This window comes from Patagioenas fasciata, chromosome 1, assembly GCF_037038585.1.
Source record: "Patagioenas fasciata isolate bPatFas1 chromosome 1, bPatFas1.hap1, whole genome shotgun sequence".
Taxonomy (NCBI): Eukaryota; Metazoa; Chordata; class Aves; order Columbiformes; family Columbidae; genus Patagioenas; species Patagioenas fasciata.
In genome coordinates, this window is record NC_092520.1 from 56,686,863 (window position 1) to 56,699,746 (window position 12,884).

Here is a 12,884-nt window from a genome sequence, read left to right on the forward strand (position 1 = left end):
CCTGTGAAGGGTGACAAAGATGGTTAAGAACTGGAGCATCAGACATATGAAGAGAGGCTGAGAGAGCGGGGATTGTTTAGCTTGGAAAAGAGAAGGCTGGAGAGTTGAACATCTTATTGTATGTGAATATCTGTTGGAAAGGGGTAAAGAAGACAGAATCAGACTCTTCTCAGTGCTGTCCAGTGAAATGGCAAGATGCAATGGGCACAGACTGGGATATAGGAATCAGGAAACTCCATTTAAACTTCAGAAGCAAGGACAAAAAAGAGAAAAAAAAAAAACAGAAAAACAACCACCACCACGTTTTCCTGCTGTAAGTATACTCCAACACTGGAATAGGTTGCTTAGGCAGGTCATAGATCCTTACAAGTATTCAAAATTAGGTTAAAAATTGCCCTGAGCAACCTGTTGTAGCTGACTCGGCTTTGAGCAGGGAGGTAGATCAGATGTGCTCCAGAGGTCCCTTCCAGTCTTGGCTATTCTGTGATACACTAGTTCTATCACACCAATAATTATTTTTACTGCTAAATTCACTGGGCAAATTCATGAGTTTCTTTCCAAAAGAGACATGATTGCTGTATATCATTTATTTATTTTAAATTGACTTACATAAAAAACAGAGAACACAAATCTAGCAGACAAGTTCATACAGGCTTTTTGCTTGAGCACCCAGAGAACTTCAAGCCTAAAAGCCAACCAAAGTAAACAGCTGGCAGATTCGATGTGATCTGTCTTCACACAGCCCTCCATTGCAGAAACAGCACTGCAAAGGTTTTCCTGCGTCACTATTTCCAGTCTTTCAAAAACCACCTGCAACGTATACACCTGAACACAGATCAATATTAAGGAGCTTTTATTTTCACTTTTACCTGCACAGAGTTAGCTGCATAAGTGAAGATATATTGTAAATTTGGTTAAAATGCACAAATTCAAAACATGCAGCCTTCCTACAAGCCTGGACTATCAAAGAAAGGGGCGAGAGAGTAGTGGGAAAAACAAACCAAAAAACCCAAACTCAAAAAAGTATCATCAGTAGAAAGCACAGCAGTGAAACTCAAAATGTATTTTAGACACCAAGAGAGACAGCCAAGGAAAAAAGTCCCAAATGACAGTTTTAGAACAATGTCTCTCACTTCTCTCCACTTGCTAAAAAGATCAATCAAACATGGTAAAAAAATCAGTCTTACTTAGGTAAACTACTTATAAAAAAGAAAAAAAAATAAAGTAGTGGCTGTTGTGTGAAGTCCCACCATTATGACACGTCTGAATAAATAATACTAATAAATAATACTAATGGAGACATTTAGAAATTTATGTTGCATTAATACTAGTTGAGAAAAAGAAGAAAAAGAATGAGATATGGGATCCTTCAGCTATTCATGAAGTGGCAAAGTCAACCCAAAGAACTAACAGACTGAGTACCTCAAACTGATCCCCAAAGACAGAGCAGTCTATACATTACATTTAATTACATTATTTTCCACCTAACAGAAAAATATCTGCAAAGGCCACAGAAAGAAAGAAAGAACAAAGACGTTTAAAGACTGAAAAAACAGAACTGCAGTCATTTTAACTGTACAATTTGGATAATGTTAGTAAATCCTGATGAAGCTTTATGCTGCAACAAACCAATTCTAACTCTTCCACAAATGCTTAACAGCAAGATCTTGGGAGTGTATGAGAAAAGCAGTTTAGTATCCATGTATTCACTAGAAGTTGCTATACATGCCTTCCTAGTACCAATAGTTACACTGTTGATAGGAGCTGACTTCTCTAAAACAGCTCCATGCATCAGTCGCATAGCCCTCACACAGCCTTTGACAGCAAGAAGATCTCGACTTTGCTTTCACAAATTAAAACTCTTCTGTCCTTGTACACAAGGACTGAGCTTCATACACCACAGAATCATCACACCTATCCCCAGGATATTTTAAAACGCCTTAGTCATGATTGTAATGTACCAAAGATCTGTCAAATAATTAAGTGCTGCAAGTTACTACAAAGTATTTATCAAACTATAACTTAAAAAGTAACTGAGCACAAACTTTCAAAAAAAAAAAAAAAATCAAATTGGGGAAAATTAATCTCCTACACAGAAACTGCAAATGCAAAGCAGCAGAGCCTACATGGCCTTTCCAATGCCTTTGATTTAGCAGCTTAATGTTTTGCAATTACCCAAAACCAAGCTCACACATGAAATAGCTAAAACGGTTTATTGTAGAAGAGGAATGAGTTATAATATGGAAGGCAGTAATATTTATAGTGTGTGTAAAAAACAAACAAACAGCCATGCTGGATCAGAATAAAGGATTCTCTAGGCCAGGACACTTCTTCAACGGCAGTCAAAAGTGAACATCTTGGGAACAGTGCAAGAACAGAAAAGTAAATAGCAGTACTTCCTGAAACACTCTTCTAGTCTCCAGCAAACTGACAGTTCACACACCTTCTGAGCCAGAAATGATGCCTTTATACTTCACAAACTTTCTTTTCTCTTCATTTGCCAAGTTGCCACTTAAATTTAGTTGAACTTAACATTTCTTGAAGCAAGATGTTGTGAATGTCAACATTTATTTACATTTTGGATGAAGAACCTGTAGCTCTTGTACTGAAAATTACAATGAAGAATGAATAAAAATAACTTGCTGCATAAACATTGTTATTGTTACCAAAAAACTGAAATGTTTTTATCATACAGGGAGGCTTTGGCTTAGAGATGATGGAATTTTAAAAGCACCTTAGGAATTTTATGAAGCTGACATACAGACACACCTAAAAATACAAAGAAACCTTCTCAGAAGATTATTTTTCTAGGGAGGGGGGGAAAAAAAAGGTTCAAGGCATTTAGGGGAGGGTTGGATTGTGTTTTTTTGGTTGTTTTTTCCCCTTTAAGCAACTGAAACAGGAAAAAGAAGGTGATCATAATTATTTCTAATCACTAACTCTGCAGTCCATCAGTATTTATGCCACAGAAATGTATTTGAAACTCTCTTTCACCTAAAACACTTAATTATCTTTACTAGAAGTCACACCTGGATCCATTCTAACTGTGGCACTGAACACAGCTAACTCCAAAAAGACAAACCACCTGCGCACTCTTCTCACTTCTCTGGGGTCTGAAGCTGATGGAGCCATTGATTTTTTTCCTCAGAACTTTAAAGTAATCTTATTGTTCTTACCTTAATATAAGGCTCATTTTAAAGTAGGTTAATAAAATCTGTTTTACACAGTTATTTGACACAGTCAAAAGTACACACAAAAGCTAGGGTAAAAAAACTTCTGTTTCTCCAACTTCAGAAGCAAAGAAAAATACAGACAAACCAGATGCAGCTTAACCCTGAAACTTTTTAAATGGGGAAAGAGAAGAGAAAGACATTTAATCTCTACTCATTTTATCATTTGCTAAAGATTACCTTAAAAGTGGTTGCTGCCACATATCCAACACTTGATGTACTGCAGTACTGTGTTCTGCAGTTTCAACCCTTAAGATTTTTCTCCACCAGCCTGCATTTCCTGAGCTTTTTGGTCGAACACACTACTAACACACTTCAAAATACATTACGGTTCACCGAGCATCCTTACCATAAATTTATAAATGCAGTACTTTATTATTTAAAATATAGCTTCCATAAAGAAGCCATAGAAGCTTACCACAGCCTTCAAATGCAAGCCACTCTGAAAATCAAGGTCATATACACTTAGTCTGAGCCAGCCTTCAAGAAATCTCATGCATTACAGACAAGCATCTTCCCCAGACCACTCTTATAAAGCATAAAGACGACGATATACTCTTAGTTTAGTAATGACGCACCTTCATACCACACACTAAAACTTATATCTACACAAAGCCCTTAAACCAAGGGCAGCATAAACTTTGACTCCAAACTTACTTGCACTCATAGAAATTTAGGTCAAAACCCAGCTCTGCTCTTATTCAGGTTACAACATGCCCACTTTGCAGCAGACAGCAAATTTCAGGTTTTGACAGCCTTCCAGCACCATCCTACATTTCCTCCACAGTTTTTCATTCCTTTGGCTCACTCTCTACCCACTCATTTTTTATGTATCACTCTTCAAACATCAATCAGATATGTTGTCCTGAGAGAAATACATTAATCCTTCATTCCTCTTCTCACGCATTACTCTGCTCACACCAAACAGCATTAATAAAGTGTTGTCCCTGCGTGTGATTTTTTGGGAGTCAAAAAGTTACTCTTGTTTACACTAGGATACTGACTGCTCTCTTGTATAAGTACAGCAAAGTATGCATGAGAATGCTGCATAACTTGTCACTGACATGGCTTACACCGTTTGTTGCAGAAGCTGGTAGGTGGCAGGGAGGGATCACGCTACAGAAAAAGATAGTCCCGTGATTTAAGGAATTTAATTATACCCCAGAGAACTAGGCTCTATTCCTCTCTCTTCTACAAAATAAAGTCACAAACTATGACCTTTGTCTTATTTAAGCAGATGTCACACATTGTATGTACCTTACTCTTTAAACATTTATCTTCAAGTAAAACCAAAGAGAATCGTGTACTGAAAACATATCACTATAAAATTGCTATATACTCTGACAGAATGAAAATGGTTATAGACATCTCGAACTGGGTGCAGAAACCAAGCAAGTCACATTCACATTGCAGACAGACTTTATGCCTCTGTCTATCAGTAGATCTTCACTTCCACTTGTTTGGGTTTGTTACACTGTTAAAATTCACATTTGTGAAGCTCTCACAAAAACACAATAAAAATTCATAAGAAAAATAACACTGACCTGAATAAAAAGAGATTTGAAACAAACTCCCAAATTACATGGACTAACAAAACCCCGGAGTACCTACCCATTTAGTACCCCTAATAGTATTACAAATTAAATAACAAATCAAGTCAATAAAAACCACAGGTTGTTAGACCATGCAGTGACACACATAAATAATATGTGTATACTGCTGAGATAATCTTCATTCTCTCACTTCTGAGCAGCTCCAAATCTGATTTTTTAATCCTAAAATATTACAGATTCTGTTTCAAAGCAAGGAGATAGTTATCTTGCTTCTGACACATTTCAAAAGGATAAAAAATGCAACATTAACCTAGCCCTACCCAAAGCAACAAACCCTTGCTCCTCTGTCTCTGGCAGTCAGCAATCCACTCATATTTGGAAGGAGAACTTGATCACTCAACAGCAGTACCTATAGAGCAATCAATCAGGTCAGAGTGAGGGCCTACATACTCTATTTGGCATCCTGTACTATGCTTGAGCATTTGAATCATCCTATGCCGAAGCATGTAACATTTTAAATTCAAATCCTCAGGTTATACAAAGAAAAAAGATTCATGACTTAGAATACTGATTCACAGAAAAATGAAGCAGAGTAAATCAATACTTAAAACAAATTAAGAAAACTTTAAATCCAGGAGATAAATACATACCATTCATAAGTTTTTCTTTTGGAGGTTGGGGCAGGGAAGCATCTAATAAAATGTGGGAAATATTAGACTAACAACACACAGATATCAATGACCTTAACGTTTTCCTAGCAATAGTTTGCATTTGGACTATGGGGGGGTGTAAGGCAGCTCAGCCACCAGAAAATCACACCAGTTATTTTTAAGATATATTTACAATACAGAACCAGCAAATTCCACGGTATAACAACAGCAGCTAACCAACTCTTAGAGCCAAAACGATCCCAAAACGCCCACCTCAGACAGCACTCCCGACACCACAAAGATGGGCACTGCAGCATGCGCTGAAGGTCAATATTTTCAGGTCCTGGTTTTATGTACGCTCTCCATAATCACCTCAAAATAACAAGACCAAAAATTGCCCATCAAGACACACTCCGTGAATTAAAACACCCAGAACTACTGGACGGGTGACAGGGGGAGACAAACCACGCACCCCTCCGCTTCGCAGACTTGCAGCAAAACAGAGGCTACGGAGGAAGGAGAGAGGGAGGGAGCGAGACATTCACCAGGCGGAGGGGACCTCGTTGGGCAATACGCGAGGTGCTGACAGCACGTTTCGTCTCCACGGGTTACGAGACCCCGCTCCTTCACCCCCGGTCCCCGGGGCCGAGTCGGAGCAAAGAGGCATTTTCTCCCCTCGCCCCGTCCCTGCAGCCCAGGGAACGCCCTTACCCACACGCACCGCACCCCTTCACACCGTTCCCATCCCCACTTGCGGGGAGAGGCGGCGACAGCCCATCCCTCGCTTCCCCCCACACACGCCTGGGGTGCGCGTCCGTGTCCGTGTCCGCTCTTGGGCTCACCGCGGGGAGGCGGCTGGTCCTCACCTGCATCCCCGGCAGGCCTGTCTGCACGGGGGAGTGGGCCATGGCGGCGGCGGCGGCAGGGGAGGGACGCGGAGGGGCTGGAGGGAGCCCGGTCTCCTCAGGCGGCTCCAGGGAAACAGGGCTTAGCTCATCTCCACACTCTCACACACACAATCCTCCTCCTCCTCCTTGCCGTTCCTCCCCTGAGCGAGCAGCGGTGGGAAAAGAGGCCGTCCCAAGCTCGGGCTCTTCAGGCCCGTGTCATGGATGCAACGGCGGCCGCCTCATCCCCTCCTCTTCCTCCTCCTCCCGCGGCCGCGCGCGCAGGACGGCTGTTACTGGCGCGGTGGCGCGGGGCCCTGCCGGCGACACGGTGACAAACCGAGGCGGGGGAATGGGGGAGGAGGCAACGGCAGCGCGCGCGCCCTCCCCGCCCCCTCCTCCCCGGCTACCTGCACGCGCCGCCCCGCCCGCTCCCCCCTCAGCGCCCCCCGCCGCCATGGGCGAGCGAGGGGAAGGGGGGAAATGAAAGGTCCCGAGCGCCCTCCGGCCTTACGTACCGCGGGGTATGGAGACCCGCCGGCCCGGGCCTCAGTCCCCCGAGGGCCTCTGGGGGTGCCGGCTCCCGGGCGCTGCGCTTGCATCGTCCTCGGGGCGGATAGGCGGCGGGGCCTGCACCCGGAGCCGCGTCCTTGCGGGTTTCGTTGGGTTTCGCCGGGTTTCGCCCTTCGCTCTGTTTCCGTGAGGATCAGCCCGCAGCTAGAGACCTGCCTCTCCCCGCCCGCAGCCGGCAGGGAGAGCGACTTCCCGGCTGCCGGTGAAGCAGAACAGGTGAAGCGAGGCGAGCACCGGGCTCGGAGGTTGCTCTCTTAAAATAAGGAAACCCGGGTGAGGCGATAGATCAAGATGGCAGAAACCCTAGACATTTTCTGGTATGCCCTGTTCCTGCCTCCCCTTCACTTGGGACACTTTGAGAAAGGTCATAGTAATGCTATCGCGCTGCTGAGGTATATGGTTTCAGGAAGCACTTGACTTCCTGTCAGAAGGTGCAAAAGCAGTAAAGCAAAATGACCGTCGTGTTTTCACAATACTTCCTAAATGGAAGAGAAGTGGGGTCAGCAGTCAGGTCTCCCACATGCAAGAGAAACCCTGGACCTATGAAAAATCCTTAAGAACCTGACAGAACCCCGTAGTTAGCCTATTTAAGCTGAGATTCAAGAACTCCATCACACAATTTCCAATGCACTATGGGATTCCTGAAGATTCTCTGCTTTTTTTTTTTTTTTTTCCCCACAAGAAGGTAGGTAGTTTCATTAATATTAAAAGTAATGAAACCTGTCAACCATCGGGTCCGGGATCCACAGGGCAGTGGTTGACTATCTTTTCAATTGAATTAAATAAAGGGGTGAGCATCCACCTCAGTATAAATTACTCTTCAGTAATTCGTGAGAGAGTTTGTACAAATCTCTTAACTACAGGAAACACTATAAAACGGTCTTGTTGATGCATGATTTAGACATAAACTCCCACTGAAGATTTCCCCACACCAGAGCAGGTGGATGCTCAGAGGAGGCTGTGACCCTGTGGGAAGCCCATGCTGGAGCAGGCTCCTGACAGGACCTGTGGCCCTATGGAGAGAGGAGCCCACGCTGGAGCAGGTTTGATGGCAGCACTTGTGACTCTGTGGGGAACCCAGGCTGGAGCAGTTTGTTCCTGAAGGACTGCACCCCATGGAAGGGACCCTTGCTGGGGCGGTTCATGAAGAACTGCAGCCTGTGGGAAGGACTCACATTGGATAAGTGAATGGAGAACTGTCTCCTGTGGGAAGGACTCCAGGCTGGAGGAGAAGTATGTGAGGAGTCCTCTCCCTGAGGAGGAAGGAGTAGCAGAGGCAGCCTGTGATGAACTCAATGCAATCCCTGTTCACTGTCCCCGTGCACTGCTGAGGGGTAGGAAGTAGAGAATCTAGGACTAAAGTTAAGCCTGGGAAGAAAGGAGGGGTGCAGGGAAGATGTTTTAATATTTGTTTTTATTTCGCATTAGCCCACTCTGATTTGATTGGTAATAAATTTATTTCCCCAAGTCAAATCTGTTTTGCCCATTACAGTAACTGCTGAGTGATCTCTCTCTGTCCTTACCTCAATCCAAGACTCTTCCGTTATATTTTTCTCTCTCTGTCCATTTGAGGATGGGGAGTGAAAGAGCAGCTTTGGTGGGCACCTGGCATCCAGCCCAGCTCAACCCACCACAAAGAGTTAACCAACTCACAGTACCAGACTGTTCACAGCTCAGCTTCTTGCTGGATTTTTTTCTAGCTTCCTTATCGTCTTTATCCTCTGCTATCTTTTGTCTTTCCTCTTTCCTTTTTCTATGTTTTCTTGACCAATGCCTTAGTAAACTGTTTGAATGACCTGTATAAAAACATGTCATTTCTATAAACTGTGTATATTATGTTCTTAGTCTTTTTTTTAACTACCCTGTTAATAGCCTGATGGGCTGTGTACTCAAAATGAAGTTCTCGGTAGTTTGTCAGTGAGGCTCCATTTTGAATACTTACATTTTAAATGTATGACACTTGCCTGTATCATATAATGCAAAGCAGCTTTAACAAGGTTCTTCACAAATGAACCTTACAGGATTTAAGTGGTGCTAGGGATATAAGAGGAGGTCCACACATGGGTCTGTAAATGATGACAGAGAGAAAAGAAAAAAAAAACATTTCACAGAGAAGGGTGTTACCAGCACACTGTCATAGGAATCCATCTGGGAGCAATCTTGCTCAGCTTATCCATGGATGACCTACGAAAGAGACTAAAGAGAAATGACAAAATAGTCTCACGTTGCCAAGCATCATGAGGTAAAAACTAAAACAAAGTGCAAGGGGTTGCAGAAGAATCTCGGAGTGAGTGACTGCTGAGTGACATATCAGCAGATGGGAGTTCAGTGTTGAAAACTATACAGGGGGAAGGTATGTGGGAAAAGAGTTTAACTTTACATACTGGAGTTCTTACCAATGAAGAAGGACATCTTGGCAGTCACTGATTTCAAAGGGGTCAGAAGACTAAACTATTAGGAAAGGAATAAAGAATAAGGGCGACAATGTTGTTATACCTCACTATAAATCCATGCTACTCCTCTAAACTGCCTCTATCTTCCATTTCCAAGGTGATACTGTAGCATAGAAAAAGATACCAGAAAGGGAAGAAAACCATGATCAAAAATTCAGAAAAAAATCTCTACACGGAGAAATTAAGTATATCTTGAATACTCATCTTAGGAAAAAGACTTTTCATGAGGATAGTAAACTTCTATAACCTCATGAATGGCCTGGAGAAGATGACTAGGAAATCACTGTCCATTACAAGAGCTCTCAGTGACTCTCATTACAAGAGGTACCAGACAGAAATTTTAAAACAGAGAAAAGTAGGTAACAACACAATAGTGGAGCTCACTGCCACAAGATATAGTGGTGGCCAAAAATATAAATATTTTAATTTAAAAAATCGACAATTAATGGAAAAATTGTTCCTACAACAGCAAAATGTTAGAAAAAACTTGTTCCTAGCTTCTCAATATCAATCTATCATCTTTACTAAGACAAATAGTGTTAACTTTTGATAAATTATACTACTAGAAGAGAAAAAAAAATAACAGGACTTTGAAGAGCCCACTAAAGAGTAATGAAAACCAAACCGAGACAGTCAGGCTTTATCCTTTGTGTACAGTGTCTGAGCAGCAAAATAATCAAATCATTTGCCCGTATAGCCAGATGGGTCCCATCTCTTTTCATGTGGTTTTATACTGACACCAGGAATAGCATTTCTCTGGATGACAAAAAATAAGCTGTCATAATCTGCTCTTTTGACTTAGACAAGGACAGGATTAGACCCTGATATTACTGAATTGATGTCATAATTACAGCTGATTTGGCACATTAGCATTTAGAAACTTTTTTTGGGAAGATGAAATAACAATGTATTTGCATGATAAAGGTTTATTTACCTACAGTAAAGGAGCAAAAGTGTTCAGCCATTTCTGAATTGGAGAATGGGTAGAAATGCTGTGTGTCTGGCACTGAGTATTTTTTGTTTGGCTTCTAATTTGCCCTTGGTTAAATCAGGCTGAAGGGATTTTATTCTGTGACAGAAGGTTGTTAGGAAACAGTGCACTAGAACCTGTAAGTTATGAGGCTGGGTATATGGTCTGCTAGTGAGTTATGCAAAAGTGGAAATGGCACTTGGCTCCTATTTCACCCTTGTCATTAGTTCTTGTTGCAGAGTGGGATTTCCTCAGCCAGGAAGGATGATTAATCATAACTAAAGCGAACTGTATTGAAGAGTGCGAAGTTATAACAGAGGTTGAACCGAGACTGTTTGATTCATTTGTACTCCAAGATGTCTCCTCCTCCTCCACCAAAATAGGTCAAGATGGAAAGAAAAAATGCTAATCCTTTCCAGTAAATAAGGCTAAGAGAGCCTTGGGCATACCGCAGATTACCTGTTCTGAGTTGTCCCCACACTGGTGCCCAGGCCTCGGGTGCACTGAGACGCTCTGCAGCCCGTCACCCTCCAGAGCTGAGCTGAAGGACTGCTCTGCACCTCTGGCAGCAGCCTGTTGGGCAAGAGCCAGATGGGAAAGAGCTGTGTGAAGCTGTGCTGGGGCCCTCAGCCCTGCCTTGTCACTGCAGACTGGTGATCTGAACTCTCAGGAGACCCAGGTGACCACCTGCTCTGATCCTCTTGCTTGGGTGCCATGGGTCTGCACTTGAGTGAGTAGGAGTCCTGCCCTGCTGTCACCCTTGGCTCCCTGTTCATCCTACTGCTCCCTGGCAGGGGGTACTAGAGCCTGGTGAGAGAAATAAGCACGGCTGGACCCCATGGGCCCCAGGAGTCACCATCTGCTGGAACAGCATACAGAGGTTAACCAGCAACAGCTCTGAGTAGCCTTGACCTCCTGGGAGAGTGGCGAGGTAAAGCAGTCCCTATATCAGGCTCCTCCACACTCCCCTCTGTATAGCTGCACAAGGTAAAAGAGGCTTATTCCCCAGGCTCCCCTCCATATCTTTCTTCTTGCACTTCCTAAGTGACTCACCAGCTGCTCCACTCTCTCACTACGCTCTCCATCAGGAATTTTACAATCAAGTTTTAAAGTGGTCTACCTAACTCTTTATGACATGAGACTGCTTATGAGTTCTTGAACCAAAACTGCCTTTGAGATACAGAAATTTACACCCCTCAGTAATTGTTTGGAAACATTTTTTAGCACTAAATGTATTTTTTTTTTTTTAAATCCTACCCATGTCCAGTTCCTTGGTTCATCTGTGGAAGAATAAGTCCCTACTTGAGCAGACCTCTCAGAAAGTAGAACAGGAAGGACTGGGCATTGTTCTGAAAGGAGAACCCATAGTCAGGATGACTCAGTGTGCAGAAGTGAACTATAATTATTTCTGTGGGTTTTCATACACTGATTTAGCTATTTTGTGATTATAAAGTTTGCCCAGAAAGCCTCTTTTCTCTAAGGCCTTGTTAAGGATATTTAGAACACCCATATTCTGAGTTTCTACTGTGCTGAAGGAGAAACACACATTTCCCTGTTAATAACAAAAAAATGTGTTGTCCAGGACTGATGTGTTCCCTGCCTTTAATTGTGTCTACAAGATTAGTTTTTTGTGTGTTTTCAAAGTATGTGGAAATCGTACCCCTACAAAACATTAGTTTTTTTCTGTGTTTCCACCAAAACTTGAAAAGTTTGTTTTTTCTGAAGGGGGTCCCTTCTACAAAGGTCATGCTGGAGCCTTTTTTCCTTTCAACACACCATGGGTAGCCCCACAGACATATATTTATGCCAGCAGAGGAAGCTTATGTAGCTTCAAAAGCACACAGATTACCTTCTGCAGCTAGAATCAGCTGTGCATTTAAGTTCTGGTTCAATGAGCCATCTTATCAGAAAATGATTTTGTCTATTATAGAAGCAGAGTTTGAAGTTCAAACAATGGCATTCTACTTTAGGTCTCATAAAAGCTGAAGTTAAAAAAAAAAAAAGGCTGTTAAGTTTTTATGTTCCCCCGAGAAAAAAAAAACAGTATTTTGCTATACTTGTATAAAACATGCTGTTATATAGATATTTCACTTCTTGCACTGATGTGCTTCATACCTCTAATATAAAATTGGAGGTTTTTCAAATTCTTATTAATAGGAGAAAATTCACTTTCTCGTAGCATTGAGAACCATAATGGATAAGCCGGGATGAGGCAGGAAATGGAAGAAATGTCGCAAGTGTTGTATGCCCTTTATTAATAATGAGCAGAATATAAGTGCCTGAAAGGATTTTAGTATTCCAGGCAGACAATTAAAATTAGATGGGGACCTGGAGCTCATTAAGAAACATGAGACTGGTTATACTGCACTGTGCCTCTGCCTCCAAAGAGCATCATTTCATTAAATCTTGCTTTATATAAACCTTTCTCTTACCCTGTTGTCACACAAACCAAACATAAGCGAACAGAAGTAAACATACCTTCTCTATCTTCTTCTCACATTTCACATTTTATAATGGAGACATCAGTTCTTATCTCAGATTAATGTCTGTGTGCACAACAGACTAGCA

General features: G+C 42.4%; 1 protein-coding gene across 4 annotated transcripts in view; it reads right to left on the bottom strand.

The window, feature by feature from the left end:
• STK24 (serine/threonine kinase 24) overlaps positions 1–7,237 on the bottom strand; it is a 57,584-nt gene extending 50,347 nt beyond the window's left edge. The window contains exons 1-2 of one of the 4 annotated variants that reach the window (XM_065843650.2): positions 6,300–6,670; positions 5,707–5,805 (exon numbers count right to left, since the gene is read on the bottom strand). Coding sequence is in view for 3 of the 4 variants with exons in the window: in XM_065843634.2 (XP_065699706.2) it covers positions 6,839–6,922 (84 nt within the window). In the remaining variant the exon portion in view is untranslated. Of the gene's footprint in view, positions 1–5,706; positions 5,806–6,275; positions 6,671–6,838 lie in introns of those variants that run through there. The other 3 variants (XM_065843634.2, XM_065843641.2, XM_065843667.2) reach the window with 3 other exon arrangements.
• Positions 7,238–12,884: the final 5,647 nt, after the last annotated feature.